General features: G+C 43.8%; 1 protein-coding gene across 1 annotated transcript in view; it reads left to right on the forward strand.

Moving 5' to 3' along the window:
* LOC141270749 (alpha-N-acetylgalactosaminide alpha-2,6-sialyltransferase 2-like) overlaps positions 1-19,320 on the forward strand; it is a 94,376-nt gene extending 75,056 nt beyond the window's left edge. Inside the window, exon 9 of the mRNA XM_073680857.1 lies at positions 18,820-19,320. Within this exon, the coding sequence (XP_073536958.1) occupies positions 18,820-18,861 (42 nt within the window). The 3' untranslated portion in view covers positions 18,862-19,320. The remainder of the gene's footprint in view (positions 1-18,819) is intronic.
* The last annotated feature ends 311 nt before the right edge of the window (positions 19,321-19,631 follow it).

The raw sequence follows: 19,631 nt of genomic DNA on the forward strand, positions 1-19,631 counted from the left end.
CCGGCATCAGATGCTTCTCTCTCTTTAACCGGTGTGCATGTCCAAGGATGCTCCAAAGCTGTGGTTACCTCTGAGTCTGTGCACCTCTACTACCTGGCGGAGGATCCCCTGTTGCCTCCTGAATCCTCCGGGATACCACTCGATGACAAATGGAGAGAGACTTCTCTACACCCGGTACTCGATACTTTGTCCGCTTTGTCCTGTGAGCCTGACAATGGGTACCCCAAAGTGGTAGTTACTCCCGAGTCTCTACACCCCTCCGACCAGGCGGAGGACCTCCAGTTGTGTTCAGAACCCTTCGGGGTGCCACCTGGTGGTGAATGGACAGAGACTTTCCTATACTCGGTACCCGATACCTCGCCTGCTTCCTCCAGTGAGTCCAACCTAGTGTACTCCGAAGCAGAGGTTACTCCCGAGTCTCTACACCCCTCCGACCAGGCGGAGGACCTCCAGTTGTGTTCAGAACCCTTCGGGGTGCCACCTGGTGGTGAATGGACAGAGACTTTCCTATACTCGGTACCCGATACCTCGCCTGCTTCCTCCAGTGAGTCCGACCTAGTGTACTCTGAAGCAGTTGTTTTCTCTGAGCCTCTGCACTCTTCTGACCCGGCGGAGGACCTCCAGTTGTTTCCTGAATCCTCCGGGATACCACCAGATAACAAAGAGACAGTGACTTTTCCTCATTATGTACCTGATAACCCGTCTATTTCTTCCTGTGAGCTTGACAAGATGTACCTCGAAGCAGAGATTACCCTTAAGTCTCTGTCCCCCTCCAACCCAGTGAACGACTGGCCCTCGAATTCCCTGCGGAAGATTCTGGCAGGCCTGAAGAAGAGGGGGCGTAAGGGGGGAGGTACTGTAACATACCTGGCGGCGTCCTTGCATGGTGGTCCATCTCCCACTGTGCAAGAGGGCGCACTTGATCTCCTGTCCAGAATGTCTCTCTGGCTTCCCTCCATGCTGTCTGTTTGTGTCTGTTTCTGCTGCTTAAGGGCGGCGCCCGATCACTTCCTGCCTTTTGTACCTGCTGTGGGTCACACCCCTTGTGCGTCCTCAGCCTATTGCTGTCTGTCACCTGGTATATAGCTCAGCAGCTCCCTTCTATCCCTGCCTGAGCATAGTGTTTCCTTCAGTGTGTGCTTGCACTCTGAAGGTGCCAGGTCCCGTCTTTGTTTCCTTGTCTGCCTTTCCTGGAGGCTGTATTTCCAGGCCTGTCTGAACTTAGTCCTGTATGTCTCCTGCTTTGCGGTATCAGCTCCCGTGTCTGAACTGTGTCCTGTATGTCTCCTGCTTTGCGGTATCAGCTCCCGTGTCTGAACTGAGTCCTGTATGTCTCCTGCTTTGCGGTATTAGTTCCCGTGTCTGAACTGAGTCCTTTCTGTGTATCTTGTCTGTCCTGTCTGAACACGCTCCTAGCCTGTTCCTCCCGCCTTCTAGGGGCCGATTACCTAGACCCGCTCCTGTATCTTGTCTGTCCTGTCTGAACACGCTCCTTGCCTGTTCGTCCCGCCTCTCTGGGGGCAGTATTCCCAGACCCGCTCCTGTATCCCGCTGCAGTGTCGGTCTCCTCCGTACACTCAGTTCCAGTCTGAACTCTCTCCTCTCCTTTACCTGTTTTGCCTCTATGTCCGTTCCCTTCCTTTTTCTGCAGAGTCTGAACTCGTACCTAACTCCTGCCTGTTGTCTCTGTACTCCCGTTTGTGAGTTTGTGGTCCACTCGCTACTTCACTGCAAGTACCCTGTGGGTGTCTGGCTCTGTCTTTCCCTTCCTGTCTGTTCCGTGTGAACAGAGTCCTGTCCTGCCCTGCTTCTGCCCGCTGCTCCGGCAGTCCTGTCCTGCCCTGCTTCTGCCCGCTGCTCCGGCAGTCCTGTCCTGCCCTGCTTCTGCCCGCTGCTCCGGCAGTCCTGTCCTGCCCTGCTTCTGCCCGCTGCTCCGGCAGTCCTGTCCTGCCCTGCCTGTACCCCTCTGCCTGTAATGTTCCTGAGTCCCAGTGTGTACTGGGCCCTATCCCGCCTGTGTTCCTACCTGCTAGTGCCTCCCTGTCTGCACTCTAGCTGTGCTTGCCTGTACCCCCCCTGCCTGCTTACCCGCCTGCCTGCATACCAGTCGTGCCTGCCTATACCCACCAGTCTGTGTGCCAGCCTACCAGTCTGTTCCTGTATTCCCCTGTGTGGGTCAACAGCCGTGTCCGGGGTCTGTCCTGGAGTAGCACCTGGTCCCTCTGCTCGGTTCCTCCTTGGTGCACTGGCGTCGTATGCCGTCGTGCGACCCTGGTCGGATCGGGTGAATACCTAGTTACGCCCCTCCAGGCATTCACTCTCCGGCACGGTCCAGTGGAATCACTACCAATCACACGCACACGCCGCTTAGCCCGGGCGTGTGCATAACATACTGCCTGCTGAGCCCTGTATCTAATCCATCATATGTTAGTCTACCGAGCCATATATCTAATTCCATCATGTGTCATATAGTCCACTGAGCCATGTATCTAATAGTCATGTATTATACTGCCTGCTGAGCCCTGTATCTAATCCATCATATGTTAGTCTACCGAGCCATATATCTAATTCCATCATGTGTCATACCGTCCGCTGAGCCATGTATCTAATAGTCATGTATTATACTGCCTGCTGAGCCCTGTATCTAATCCATCGTGTGTTAGTCTACCGAGCCATATATCTAATTCCATCATGTGTCATACAGTCCGCTGAGCCATGTATCTAATAGTCATGTAATATACTGCCTGCTGAGCCCTGTATCTAATCCATCATATGTTAGTCTACCGAGCCATATATCTAATTCCATCATGTGTCATACAGTCCGCTGAGCCATGTATCTAATAGTCATGTATTATACTGCCTGCTGAGCCCTGTATCTAATTCCATCGTGTGTTAGTCTACCGAGCCATATATCTAATTCCATCATGTGTCATACAGTCCGCTGAGCCATGTATCTAATAGTCATGTATTATACTGCCTGCTGAGCCCTGTATCTAATTCCATCGTGTGTTAGTCTACTGAGCCATATATCTAATTCCATCATGTGTCATACAGTCCGCTGAGCCATGTATCTAATAGTCATGTATTATACTGCCTGCTGAGCCCTGTATCTAATCCATCGTGTGTTAGTCTACCGAGCCATATATCTAATTCCATCATGTGTCATACAGTCCGCTGAGCCATGTATCTAATAGTCATGTATTATACTGCCTGCTGAGCCCTGTATCTAATCCATCGTGTGTTAGTCTACCGAGCCATATATCTAATTCCATCATGTGTCATACAGTCCGCTGAGCCCTGTATCTAATAGTCATGTATTATACTGCCTGCTGAGCCCTGTATCTAATCCATCATATGTTAGTCTACCGAGCCATATTTCTAATTCCATCATGTGCCATACAGTCCGCTGAGCCATGTATCTAATAGTCATGTATTATACTGCCTGCTGAGCCCTGTATCTAATCCATCGTGTGTTAGTCTACCGAGCCATATATCTAATTCCATCATGTGCCATACAGTCCGCTGAGCCATGTATCTAATAGTCATGTATTATACTGCCTGCTGAGCCCTGTATCTAATCCATCATATGTTAGTCTACCGAGCCATATATCTAATTCCATCATGTGTCATACAGTCCGCTGAGCCATGTATCTAATAGTCATGTATTATACTGCCTGCTGAGCCCTGTATCTAATCCATCATATGTTAGTCTACCGAGCCATATTTCTAATTCCATCATGTGCCATACAGTCCACTGAGCCATGTATCTAATAGTCATGTAATATACTGCCTGCTGAGCCCTGTATCTAATCCATCGTGTGTTAGTCTACCGAGCCATATATCTAATTCCATCATGTGTCATACAGTCCGCTGAGCCATGTATCTAATAGTCATGTATTATACTGCCTGCTGAGCCCTGTATCTAATCCATCATATGTTAGTCTACCGAGCCATATATCTAATTCCATCATGTGCCATACAGTCCGCTGAGCCATGTATCTAATAGTCATGTATTATACTGCCTGCTGAGCCCTGTATCTAATCCATCATATGTTAGTCTACCGAGCCATATTTCTAATTCCATCATGTGCCATACAGTCCGCTGAGCCATGTATCTAATAGTCATGTATTATACTGCCTGCTGAGCCCTGTATCTAATCCATCATATGTTAGTCTACCGAGCCATATATCTAATTCCATCATGTGCCATACAGTCCGCTGAGCCATGTATCTAATAGTCATGTATTATACTGCCTGCTGAGCCCTGTATCTAATCCATCATATGTTAGTCTACCGAGCCATATATCTAATTCCATCATGTGCCATACAGTCCGCTGAGCCATGTATCTAATAGTCATGTATTATACTGCCTGCTGAGCCCTGTATCTAATCCATCGTGTGTTAGTCTACCGAGCCATATATCTAATTCCATCATGTGTCATACAGTCCGCTGAGCCATGTATCTAATAGTCATGTATTATACTGCCTGCTGAGCCCTGTATCTAATTCCATCGTGTGTTAGTCTACCGAGCCATATATCTAATTCCATCATGTGTCATACAGTCCGCTGAGCCATGTATCTAATAGTCATGTATTATACTGCCTGCTGAGCCCTGTATCTAATTCCATCGTGTGTCAGTCTACTGAGCCATATATCTAATTCCATCATGTGTCATACAGTCCGCTGAGCCATGTATCTAATAGTCATGTATTATACTGCCTGCTGAGCCCTGTATCTAATTCCATCGTGTGTTAGTCTACTGAGCCATATATCTAATTCCATCATGTGTCATACAGTCCGCTGAGCCATGTATCTAATAGTCATGTATTATACTGCCTGCTGAGCCCTGTATCTAATTCCATCGTGTGTTAGTCTACTGAGCCATATATCTAATTCCATCATGTGTCATACAGTCCGCTGAGCCATGTATCTAATAGTCATGTATTATACTGCCTGCTGAGCCCTGTATCTAATTCCATCGTGTGTTAGTCTACCGAGCCATATATCTAATTCCATCATGTGTCATACCGTCCGCTGAGCCATGTATCTAATAGTCATGTATTATACTGCCTGCTGAGCCCTGTATCTAATCCATCGTGTGTTAGTCTACTGAGCCATATATCTAATTCCATCATGTGCCATACAGTCCGCTGAGCCATGTATCTAATAGTCATGTATTATACTGCCTGCTGAGCCCTGTATCTAATCCATCGTGTGTTAGTCTACCGAGCCATATATCTAATTCCATCATGTGTCATACAGTCCGCTGAGCCATGTATCTAATAGTCATGTAATATACTGCCTGCTGAGCCCTGTATCTAATTCCATCGTGTGTTAGTCTACCGAGCCATATATCTAATTCCATCATGTGTCATACAGTCCGCTGAGCCATGTATCTAATAGTCATGTATTATACTGCCTGCTGAGCCCTGTATCTAATCCATCGTGTGTTAGTCTACCGAGCCATAGATCTAATTCCATCATGTGTCATACAGTCCGCTGAGCCATGTATCTAATAGTCATGTATTATACTGCCTGCTGAGCCCTGTATCTAATCCATCATATGTTAGTCTACCGAGCCATAGATCTAATTCCATCATGTGTCATACAGTCCGCTGAGCCATGTATCTAATAGTCATGTATTATACTGCCTGCTGAGCCCTGTATCTAATCCATCATATGTTAGTCTACCGAGCCATATATCTAATTCCATCATGTGCCATACAGTCCGCTGAGCCATGTATCTAATAGTCATGTATTATACTGCCTGCTGAGCCCTGTATCTAATCCATCGTGTGTTAGTCTACCGAGCCATATATCTAATTCCATCATGTGTCATACAGTCCGCTGAGCCCTGTATCTAATCCATCATATGTTAGTCTACCGAGCCATATATCTAATTCCATCATGTGCCATACAGTCCGCTGAGCCATGTATCTAATAGTCATGTATTATACTGCCTGCTGAGCCCTGTATCTAATCCATCGTGTGTTAGTCTACTGAGCCATATATCTAATTCCATCATGTGCCATACAGTCCGCTGAGCCATGTATCTAATAGTCATGTATTATACTGCCTGCTGAGCCCTGTATCTAATTCCATCGTGTGTCAGTCTACTGAGCCATATATCTAATTCCATCATGTGTCATACAGTCCGCTGAGCCATGTATCTAATAGTCATGTATTATACTGCCTGCTGAGCCCTGTATCTAATCCATCGTGTGTTAGTCTACCGAGCCATAGATCTAATTCCATCATGTGTCATACAGTCCGCTGAGCCATGTATCTAATAGTCATGTATTATACTGCCTGCTGAGCCCTGTATCTAATCCATCATATGTTAGTCTACCGAGCCATATATCTAATTCCATCATGTGCCATACAGTCCGCTGAGCCATGTATCTAATAGTCATGTATTATACTGCCTGCTGAGCCCTGTATCTAATCCATCGTGTGTTAGTCTACCGAGCCATATATCTAATTCCATCATGTGTCATACAGTCCGCTGAGCCATGTATCTAATAGTCATGTAATATACTGCCTGCTGAGCCCTGTATCTAATCCATCGTGTGTTAGTCTACCGAGCCATATATCTAATTCCATCATGTGCCATACAGTCCGCTGAGCCATGTATCTAATAGTCATGTATTATACTGCCTGCTGAGCCCTGTATCTAATCCATCATATGTTAGTCTACCGAGCCATATTTCTAATTCCATCATGTGCCATACAGTCCGCTGAGCCATGTATCTAATAGTCATGTATTATACTGCCTGCTGAGCCCTGTATCTAATCCATCATATGTTAGTCTACCGAGCCATATTTCTAATTCCATCATGTGCCATACAGTCCGCTGAGCCATGTATCTAATAGTCATGTATTATACTGCCTGCTGAGCCCTGTATCTAATCCATCATATGTTAGTCTACCGAGCCATATATCTAATTCCATCATGTGCCATACAGTCCGCTGAGCCATGTATCTAATAGTCATGTATTATACTGCCTGCTGAGCCCTGTATCTAATCCATCATATGTTAGTCTACCGAGCCATATATCTAATTCCATCATGTGTCATACAGTCCGCTGAGCCATGTATCTAATAGTCATGTATTATACTGCCTGCTGAGCCCTGTATCTAATTCCATCGTGTGTCAGTCTACTGAGCCATATATCTAATTCCATCATGTGTCATACCGTCCGCTGAGCCCTGTATCTAATCCATCGTGTGTTAGTCTACCGAGCCATATATCTAATTCCATCATGTGTCATACAGTCCGCTGAGCCATGTATCTAATAGTCATGTAATATACTGCCTGCTGAGCCCTGTATCTAATCCATCATATGTTAGTCTACCGAGCCATATATCTAATTCCATCATGTGTCATACAGTCCGCTGAGCCATGTATCTAATAGTCATGTATTATACTGCCTGCTGAGCCCTGTATCTAATTCCATCGTGTGTTAGTCTACCGAGCCATATATCTAATTCCATCATGTGCCATACAGTCCGCTGAGCCATGTATCTAATAGTCATGTATTATACTGCCTGCTGAGCCCTGTATCTAATTCCATCGTGTGTTAGTCTACCGAGCCATATATCTAATTCCATCATGTGTCATACAGTCCGCTGAGCCATGTATCTAATAGTCATGTATTATACTGCCTGCTGAGCCCTGTATCTAATTCCATCGTGTGTTAGTCTACTGAGCCATATATCTAATTCCATCATGTGTCATACAGTCCGCTGAGCCATGTATCTAATAGTCATGTATTATACTGCCTGCTGAGCCCTGTATCTAATCCATCGTGTGTTAGTCTACCGAGCCATATATCTAATTCCATCATGTGTCATACAGTCCGCTGAGCCCTGTATCTAATAGTCATGTATTATACTGCCTGCTGAGCCCTGTATCTAATCCATCATATGTTAGTCTACCGAGCCATATTTCTAATTCCATCATGTGCCATACAGTCCGCTGAGCCATGTATCTAATAGTCATGTATTATACTGCCTGCTGAGCCCTGTATCTAATTCCATCGTGTGTTAGTCTACTGAGCCATATATCTAATTCCATCATGTGTCATACAGTCCGCTGAGCCATGTATCTAATAGTCATGTATTATACTGCCTGCTGAGCCCTGTATCTAATCCATCGTGTGTTAGTCTACTGAGCCATATATCTAATTCCATCATGTGTCATACAGTCCGCTGAGCCATGTATCTAATAGTCATGTATTATACTGCCTGCTGAGCCCTGTATCTAATCCATCGTGTGTTAGTCTACCGAGCCATATATCTAATTCCATCATGTGCCATACAGTCCACTGAGCCATGTATCTAATAGTCATGTATTATACTGCCTGCTGAGCCCTGTATCTAATCCATCGTGTGTTAGTCTACCGAGCCATAGATCTAATTCCATCATGTGTCATATAGTCCGCTGAGCCATGTATCTAATAGTCATGTATTATACTGCCTGCTGAGCCCTGTATCTAATCCATCGTGTGTTAGTCTACCGAGCCATATATCTAATTCCATCATGTGTCATACAGTCCGCTGAGCCATGTATCTAATAGTCATGTATTATACTGCCTGCTGAGCCCTGTATCTAATCCATCGTGTGTTAGTCTACTGAGCCATATATCTAATTCCATCATGTGTCATACAGTCCGCTGAGCCATGTATCTAATAGTCATGTATTATACTGCCTGCTGAGCCCTGTATCTAATCCATCGTGTGTTAGTCTACCGAGCCATATATCTAATTCCATCATGTGCCATACAGTCCGCTGAGCCATGTATCTAATAGTCATGTATTATACTGCCTGCTGAGCCCTGTATCTAATCCATCGTGTGTTAGTCTACCGAGCCATATATCTAATTCCATCATGTGCCATACAGTCCGCTGAGCCATGTATCTAATAGTCATGTATTATACTGCCTGCTGAGCCCTGTATCTAATTCCATCGTGTGTTAGTCTACCGAGCCATATATCTAATTCCATCATGTGTCATACAGTCCGCTGAGCCATGTATCTAATAGTCATGTATTATACTGCCTGCTGAGCCCTGTATCTAATTCCATCGTGTGTTAGTCTACTGAGCCATATATCTAATCCCATCATGTGTCATACAGTCCGCTGAGCCATGTATCTAATAGTCATGTAATATACTGCCTGCTGAGCCCTGTATCTAATTCCATCGTGTGTTAGTCTACCGAGCCATATATCTAATCCCATCATGTGCCATACAGTCCGCTGAGCCATGTATCTAATAGTCATGTATTATACTGCCTGCTGAGCCCTGTATCTAATCCATCATATGTTAGTCTACCGAGCCATATATCTAATTCCATCATGTGTCATACAGTCCGCTGAGCCATGTATCTAATAGTCATGTAATATACTGCCTGCTGAGCCCTGTATCTAATCCATCATATGTTAGTCTACCGAGCCATATATCTAATTCCATCGTGTGTCATACCGTCCGCTGAGCCATGTATCTAATAGTCATGTATTATACTGCCTGCTGAGCCCTGTATCTAATCCATCGTGTGTTAGTCTACCGAGCCATATATCTAATTCCATCATGTGTCATACAGTCCACTGAGCCATGTATCTAATAGTCATGTAATATACTGCCTGCTGAGCCCTGTATCTAATCCATCGTGTGTTAGTCTACCGAGCCATATATCTAATTCCATCATGTGTCATACAGTCCGCTGAGCCATGTATCTAATAGTCATGTATTATACTGCCTGCTGAGCCCTGTATCTAATCCATCGTGTGTTAGTCTACTGAGCCATATATCTAATTCCATCATGTGTCATACCGTCCGCTGAGCCATGTATCTAATAGTCATGTAATATACTGCCTGCTGAGCCCTGTATCTAATCCATCGTGTGTTAGTCTACCGAGCCATATATCTAATTCCATCATGTGTCATACCGTCCGCTGAGCCATGTATCTAATAGTCATGTAATATACTGCCTGCTGAGCCCTGTATCTAATCCATCGTGTGTTAGTCTACCGAGCCATATATCTAATTCCATCATGTGTCATACCGTCCGCTGAGCCATGTATCTAATAGTCATGTAATATACTGCCTGCTGAGCCCTGTATCTAATTCCATCGTGTGTTAGTCTACCGAGCCATATATCTAATTCCATCATGTGCCATACAGTCCGCTGAGCCATGTATCTAATAGTCATGTAATATACTGCCTGCTGAGCCCTGTATCTAATCCATCATATGTTAGTCTACCGAGCCATATATCTAATTCCATCGTGTGTCATACCGTCCGCTGAGCCATGTATCTAATAGTCATGTAATATACTGCCTGCTGAGCCCTGTATCTAATCCATCATATGTTAGTCTACCGAGCCATATATCTAATTCCATCATGTGTCATACCGTCCGCTGAGCCATGTATCTAATAGTCATGTATTATACTGCCTGCTGAGCCCTGTATCTAATCCATCGTGTGTTAGTCTACCGAGCCATATATCTAATTCCATCATGTGTCATACAGTCCGCTGAGCCATGTATCTAATAGTCATGTAATATACTGCCTGCTGAGCCCTGTATCTAATCCATCGTGTGTTAGTCTACCGAGCCATATATCTAATTCCATCATGTGTCATACAGTCCGCTGAGCCATGTATCTAATAGTCATGTATTATACTGCCTGCTGAGCCCTGTATCTAATCCATCGTGTGTTAGTCTACCGAGCCATATATCTAATTCCATCATGTGTCATACCGTCCGCTGAGCCATGTATCTAATAGTCATGTAATATACTGCCTGCTGAGCCCTGTATCTAATCCATCATATGTTAGTCTACCGAGCCATATATCTAATTCCATCATGTGTCATACCGTCCGCTGAGCCATGTATCTAATAGTCATGTAATATACTGCCTGCTGAGCCCTGTATCTAATCCATCGTGTGTTAGTCTACCGAGCCATATATCTAATTCCATCATGTGTCATACCGTCCGCTGAGCCATGTATCTAATAGTCATGTATTATACTGCCTGCTGAGCCCTGTATCTAATCCATCGTGTGTTAGTCTACCGAGCCATATATCTAATTCCATCATGTGTCATACAGTCCGCTGAGCCATGTATCTAATAGTCATGTAATATACTGCCTGCTGAGCCCTGTATCTAATCCATCGTGTGTTAGTCTACCGAGCCATATATCTAATTCCATCATGTGTCATACAGTCCGCTGAGCCATGTATCTAATAGTCATGTATTATACTGCCTGCTGAGCCCTGTATCTAATCCATCGTGTGTTAGTCTACCGAGCCATATATCTAATTCCATCATGTGTCATACCGTCCGCTGAGCCATGTATCTAATAGTCATGTAATATACTGCCTGCTGAGCCCTGTATCTAATCCATCATATGTTAGTCTACCGAGCCATATATCTAATTCCATCATGTGTCATACCGTCCGCTGAGCCATGTATCTAATAGTCATGTAATATACTGCCTGCTGAGCCCTGTATCTAATCCATCGTGTGTTAGTCTACCGAGCCATATATCTAATTCCATCATGTGTCATACCGTCCGCTGAGCCATGTATCTAATAGTCATGTAATATACTGCCTGCTGAGCCCTGTATCTAATTCCATCGTGTGTTAGTCTACCGAGCCATATATCTAATTCCATCATGTGTCATACAGTCCGCTGAGCCATGTATCTAATAGTCATGTATTATACTGCCTGCTGAGCCCTGTATCTAATCCATCGTGTGTTAGTCTACCGAGCCATATATCTAATTCCATCATGTGTCATACAGTCCGCTGAGCCATGTATCTAATAGTCATGTATTATACTGCCTGCTGAGCCCTGTATCTAATCCATCATATGTTAGTCTACCGAGCCATATATCTAATCCCATCATGTGTCATACAGTCCGCTGAGCCATGTATCTAATAGTCATGTAATATACTGCCTGCTGAGCCCTGTATCTAATTCCATCGTGTGTTAGTCTACCGAGCCATATATCTAATCCCATCATGTGCCATACAGTCCGCTGAGCCATGTATCTAATAGTCATGTATTATACTGCCTGCTGAGCCCTGTATCTAATCCATCATATGTTAGTCTACCGAGCCATATATCTAATTCCATCATGTGCCATACAGTCCGCTGAGCCATGTATCTAATAGTCATGTAATATACTGCCTGCTGAGCCCTGTATCTAATCCATCATATGTTAGTCTACCGAGCCATATATCTAATTCCATCGTGTGTCATACCGTCCGCTGAGCCATGTATCTAATAGTCATGTATTATACTGCCTGCTGAGCCCTGTATCTAATCCATCGTGTGTTAGTCTACCGAGCCATATATCTAATTCCATCATGTGTCATACAGTCCGCTGAGCCATGTATCTAATAGTCATGTAATATACTGCCTGCTGAGCCCTGTATCTAATCCATCGTGTGTTAGTCTACCGAGCCATATATCTAATTCCATCATGTGTCATACAGTCCGCTGAGCCATGTATCTAATAGTCATGTATTATACTGCCTGCTGAGCCCTGTATCTAATCCATCATATGTTAGTCTACCGAGCCATATATCTAATTCCATCGTGTGTCATACCGTCCGCTGAGCCATGTATCTAATAGTCATGTAATATACTGCCTGCTGAGCCCTGTATCTAATCCATCATATGTTAGTCTACCGAGCCATATATCTAATTCCATCATGTGTCATACCGTCCGCTGAGCCATGTATCTAATAGTCATGTATTATACTGCCTGCTGAGCCCTGTATCTAATCCATCGTGTGTTAGTCTACCGAGCCATATATCTAATTCCATCATGTGTCATACAGTCCGCTGAGCCATGTATCTAATAGTCATGTAATATACTGCCTGCTGAGCCCTGTATCTAATCCATCGTGTGTTAGTCTACCGAGCCATATATCTAATTCCATCATGTGTCATACAGTCCGCTGAGCCATGTATCTAATAGTCATGTATTATACTGCCTGCTGAGCCCTGTATCTAATCCATCGTGTGTTAGTCTACCGAGCCATATATCTAATTCCATCATGTGTCATACCGTCCGCTGAGCCATGTATCTAATAGTCATGTAATATACTGCCTGCTGAGCCCTGTATCTAATCCATCGTGTGTTAGTCTACCGAGCCATATATCTAATTCCATCATGTGTCATACAGTCCGCTGAGCCATGTATCTAATAGTCATGTAATATACTGCCTGCTGAGCCCTGTATCTAATTCCATCGTGTGTTAGTCTACCGAGCCATATATCTAATTCCATCATGTGTCATACAGTCCGCTGAGCCATGTATCTAATAGTCATGTATTATACTGCCTGCTGAGCCCTGTATCTAATCCATCGTGTGTTAGTCTACCGAGCCATATATCTAATTCCATCATGTGTCATACAGTCCGCTGAGCCATGTATCTAATAGTCATGTATTATACTGCCTGCTGAGCCCTGTATCTAATCCATCATATGTTAGTCTACCGAGCCATATATCTAATCCCATCATGTGTCATACAGTCCGCTGAGCCATGTATCTAATAGTCATGTAATATACTGCCTGCTGAGCCCTGTATCTAATTCCATCGTGTGTTAGTCTACCGAGCCATATATCTAATCCCATCATGTGCCATACAGTCCGCTGAGCCATGTATCTAATAGTCATGTATTATACTGCCTGCTGAGCCCTGTATCTAATCCATCATATGTTAGTCTACCGAGCCATATATCTAATTCCATCATGTGCCATACAGTCCGCTGAGCCATGTATCTAATAGTCATGTAATATACTGCCTGCTGAGCCCTGTATCTAATCCATCATATGTTAGTCTACCGAGCCATATATCTAATTCCATCGTGTGTCATACCGTCCGCTGAGCCATGTATCTAATAGTCATGTATTATACTGCCTGCTGAGCCCTGTATCTAATCCATCGTGTGTTAGTCTACCGAGCCATATATCTAATTCCATCATGTGTCATACAGTCCGCTGAGCCATGTATCTAATAGTCATGTAATATACTGCCTGCTGAGCCCTGTATCTAATTCCATCGTGTGTTAGTCTACCGAGCCATATATCTAATTCCATCATGTGTCATACAGTCCGCTGAGCCATGTATCTAATAGTCATGTATTATACTGCCTGCTGAGCCCTGTATCTAATCCATCGTGTGTTAGTCTACCGAGCCATATATCTAATTCCATCATGTGTCATACAGTCCGCTGAGCCATGTATCTAATAGTCATGTATTATACTGCCTGCTGAGCCCTGTATCTAATCCATCATATGTTAGTCTACCGAGCCATATATCTAATTCCATCGTGTGTCATACAGTCCGCTGAGCCATGTATCTAATAGTCATGTAATATACTGCCTGCTGAGCCCTGTATCTAATCCATCGTGTGTTAGTCTACCGAGCCATATATCTAATTCCATCATGTGTCATACAGTCCACTGAGCCATGTATCTAATAGTCATGTAATATACTGCCTGCTGAGCCCTGTATCTAATCCATCGTGTGTTAGTCTACCGAGCCATATATCTAATTCCATCATGTGTCATACCGTCCGCTGAGCCATGTATCTAATAGTCATGTAATATACTGCCTGCTGAGCCCTGTATCTAATCCATCGTGTGTTAGTCTACCGAGCCATATATCTAATTCCATCATGTGTCATACAGTCCGCTGAGCCATGTATCTAATAGTCATGTATTATACTGCCTGCTGAGCCCTGTATCTAATCCATCGTGTGTTAGTCTACCGAGCCATATATCTAATTCCATCATGTGTCATACCGTCCGCTGAGCCATGTATCTAATAGTCATGTATTATACTGCCTGCTGAGCCCTGTATCTAATCCATCGTGTGTTAGTCTACCGAGCCATATATCTAATTCCATCATGTGTCATACCGTCCGCTGAGCCATGTATCTAATAGTCATGTATTATACTGCCTGCTGAGCCCTGTATCTAATCCATCGTGTGTTAGTCTACCGAGCCATATATCTAATTCCATCATGTGCCATACAGTCCGCTGAGCCATGTATCTAATAGTCATGTATTATACTGCCTGCTGAGCCCTGTATCTAATCCATCGTGTGTTAGTCTACCGAGCCATATATCTAATTCCATCATGTGTCATACAGTCCGCTGAGCCATGTATCTAATAGTCATGTAATATACTGCCTGCTGAGCCCTGTATCTAATCCATCGTGTGTTAGTCTACCGAGCCATATATCTAATTCCATCATGTGTCATACCGTCCGCTGAGCCATGTATCTAATAGTCATGTAATATACTGCCTGCTGAGCCCTGTATCTAATCCATCATATGTTAGTCTACCGAGCCATATATCTAATTCCATCATGTGCCATACAGTCCGCTGAGCCATGTATCTAATAGTCATGTATTATACTGCCTGCTGAGCCCTGTATCTAATCCATCATATGTTAGTCTACCGAGCCATATATCTAATTCCATCATGTGTCATACCGTCCGCTGAGCCATGTATCTAATAGTCATGTATTATACTGCCTGCTGAGCCCTGTATCTAATCCATCGTGTGTTAGTCTACCGAGCCATATATCTAATTCCATCATGTGTCATACCGTCCGCTGAGCCATGTATCTAATAGTCATGTAATATACTGCCTGCTGAGCCCTGTATCTAATCCATCGTGTGTTAGTCTACCGAGCCATATATCTAATTCCATCATGTGTCATACCGTCCGCTGAGCCATGTATCTAATAGTCATGTAATATACTGCCTGCTGAGCCCTGTATCTAATCCATCATATGTTAGTCTACCGAGCCATATATCTAATTCCATCATGTGTCATACAGTCCGCTGAGCCATGTATCTAATAGTCATGTAATATACTGCCTGCTGAGCCCTGTATCTAATCCATCATATGTTAGTCTACCGAGCCATATATCTAATTCCATCATGTGTCATACAGTCCGCTGAGCCATGTATCTAATGTCGCCATGTGTGAAACCGTCCGCTGAGCCCTGTATCTAATCCTATTCTGTTTTTCTCTTTGTGTATCTAATCCAAACCTATGTTTTACATGATGTATCTAATCCAATCCTGTGTGATACAGTCCACTTAGTCGTAAATCTAATCCCAGCCTGTATGATGCACTCCGTTTATCTAATCTCATCCTCTGCTTTACACTCCTGGTATTTCATCCAATCCTGAGTGATACACTCCGCTGAGCCATATAGCCAACCCTAGCGCATGAAACACTGCACGTATCTAATCCCAGCGCATGATACACTTTGTGTATCTAATTCCACTGTGTGATACACTCCGCGTATCTAATCCTAGCATGTGATGAAGTGAGCAACAGAATCGGCACTGCCGTCCGTCCTCTGTGACGCTGTTTATATCTCAGTATCACTTTGCAGTCACCAACAATATGGCTCCGCACTGTGACCTTAAATTTCATCCTCCCTTATCCTTCTCCAAACACCCAGAAGGGGCGGAGCGGGGAGACATTTTCATAGCTGCTCCCCCTAGTGTTTAAAAGTGCAAATATATATATTTATATTTTTTCATATTTTATATCATTTCGAAAAAAGTTAATTATTTTTTTAAATAAAAACATGATTTCGTTTTTTTTCAGTTATGACATTTAAACCCTCATGTTTCTTCTGCAGTGGCCACTACTGGACAAATGTGGTATTACAAGTTGGCTGTGTTTTTTAGCTTTGACTGAGCACAACGGGGTCTCCCTCATTACCATGTCCCCAATTCCTTATAAGCAAAAGTTGCAAAGCTTTTAAGGTCCTTCACCCTTAGAATAGTACATAAAACTCATTGATATGACTTTAAATAATTCAGACTCCCTGTTGATGATGGGTTCAAAGAATTTTACTGTGATTTAGAAGCGTGTGGAAAAGTTCTGATGTAATAGCAGCCATGTTATTTGTCACCGGCCCCTACCCCCCAAAAAAGTAACTAAGATTGGGTTGAATGAATTAGTGAAAATAGTGGGCGACTCATGGACTTGAGTGTTTTTTTTGATTTTAGGTGAAGTGTACAAGTATTATCACATCTGGTGAAATGTTGAATAAATTATTCATTTACTTATTTTTTTCTTGGGATAATTGTGAGAATGACAGATTCTATTTTGTAAGATTTAAATAAATTTTAATATATACAGTACAGACCAAAAGTTTGGACACACCTTCTTATTTAAAGATTTTTCTGTATGCCAAGAGTGTGCAAAGCAGTCATCAAAGCAAAAGGCTATTGGACTATATTCCTCCCGGCAGCCTCCGGCTTTCAGTCATAGAGGCGCGACCAGCGGAGCTTCAGTACATGGTGAGTGGTGGCTGTAACCCTGCCCAGGACTGACTGACAGCCGGCTCTGTACTGATGCACTTCTGAGCCGGCTGTCCGTCAGTACCAGGGGAGTGGTTACAGCCATCACTCACTGAGTCACGCCGGCCATACCTCTACGACTGAAAGCCAGAGCCTCCTGGGAGGGAAAGCGTTGAATTCTCCCTGTTAACTGGACTTTCAGTCCGGCGGCCACACGTCTTTAGAGTTCCATTAACCTGCGATTTAGCCCCACTATCTGCAGGTTAATAACGTTTTGGGACTTGACAAGTTCCCTTTAACCCCTTTCTGACGTAGGGCATGATAATATGTACCTGCGCCCTGGGTATTAATGACCAGGTACATATTATTACACCTCATTGATCGCGCCCGCACAGAGGCTGTGCGGGCATGATCGCCGCCGGATGTCAGCTGATTCTAACAGCTGACACCCGGTACTATATGCCAGGAGCTGTCCTGCACCGCTCCTGGCACATTAACCCCTGAAATGCTGCGATCGAAGTCGATCTCAGCATTGTGGGAGCAGGAAGAGGGGGTTTCCCACGGGGTCCCGATTGTTGCCATGGTGACCAGATGTCGTCATGACAAATGGTATGGAGCAATTTCTCCTGCTACTCTTATGAAAATGCAAAATTGGGGACTGAAAAACATTTTTGTGGGAAAAATTTAAATTTTTTATTGTTACGGCTCAATGGTATAAACTTCTGTGAAGCACCTGGGGGTTCAGGGTGCTCAATACACATCTAGATAAGTTTCCTGAGAGGTCTAGTTTCCAAAATGGTGTCACTTGTGGGGGGTTTCCAGTGTTTAGGCACATTAGGGGCTCTCTAAACGCGACATGGCGTCCGCTAATTATTCAAGCAAATTTTACATTCAAAAAGTCAAATGGCTCTCCTTCCCTTCCGAGCCCTGCTGTGCGCCCAAACAGTGGTTTTCCCCCACATATGGTGTATCGGTGTGCTCAGGAGAAATTTCACAACAAATTTTGTGGTCCATTTTTTCCTGTTACCTTTGCAAAAATAAAAAAATTTGGGTCCAAAGTAACATTTTTGTGAAAAAAAGTTAAATGCTCATTGTAAAGCACCTGAAGGGTTAATAAACTTCTTGAATGTGGTATTGAGCACCTTGAGGGGGTGCAGATTTTAGCATGGTGTCACTTTTGGGTATTTTCTGACAAAGGCCCCTCAAAGTCACTTTAAATGTGATGTGGTCCCTAAAAAAATGGTTTTGTAAGTTTTGTTGGAAAAATGAGAAATCAGTGGTCGCTGGTTTAGCAAAAAAAAATTTTGGTTCCAAAATTGTGCTGATGTAGTAAAGTAGACATGTGGGAAATGTTATTTATTAAATATTTTGTGAGACATATCTCTCTGATTTAAGGGCATAAAAATTCAAAGTTTGAAATTTTTTTCTAAATTTTCGCCAAATTTCCGATTTTTTCACAGAGTAACGCAAGTCACATTGAAGAAATTTTATCACTATCATGAAGTACATTATGTCATGAAAAAACAATCTCAGAATCAGGGGGATCCGTTGAAGCGTTCCAGAGTTATTGGTGACAGCGGTCAGAATTGTAAAAATTGGCCTGGTCATCAATGTGCAAACCCCCTTCAGGGGTAAAGGTGTTAACGAGGAAGAAGGGAGAATCCCATTACATTATCCCTCACAGCCAGGCCATAAAACGTAACTCTTAGTGAATGTAGAATTAAAATGGCGTAATAGTAAAAATATGTCCTTAGTCTGTCTATATTATATTAAGTATACAAGTATCTACTTAGATTGACCGATGATGGCACCCCAGTGTGTCATCCCTATTTGGCAGGGGAGGACATATACATTATAGCACACGTCCTCCCAATGTTTCACTGCTGATGCGGCGTCATCAGGGGATGGGACAATAACTTGAATGCCGGCCAGACATGCCTCCTATGTATTGCCTTTGATCATAGTGTCTTAGCCAATTTAAGTGCTTGGGCACAGAGAAATAACCGCAAATACTGTGGAGGCCAACAGCGATAGGTGTAGGCAAACTCACCAATCACAGGAATTGGATGCTAGCTGCCCTGCTATACGCAGATATAGAGGGGCATCATACTGTGCTGTTGTCAGTGAGATGCCCCACCAACAGGAATGCCAGCAATAACCCACAGTGCCATGAAGGGACAAAATTGATGGGTAACAATACTTTTGTCCTAGTATCAAAACATCCATCACAGGTATCAGAGGACCCAGAATGTGCAAAAAAATATCCTCCACA

The sequence above is a fragment of the Phyllobates terribilis genome, unplaced genomic scaffold (assembly GCF_046119375.1).
Source record: "Phyllobates terribilis strain yellow unplaced genomic scaffold, ASM4611937v1 Scaffold_5__5_contigs__length_657084704, whole genome shotgun sequence".
NCBI lineage: Eukaryota > Metazoa > Chordata > Amphibia > Anura > Dendrobatidae > Phyllobates > Phyllobates terribilis.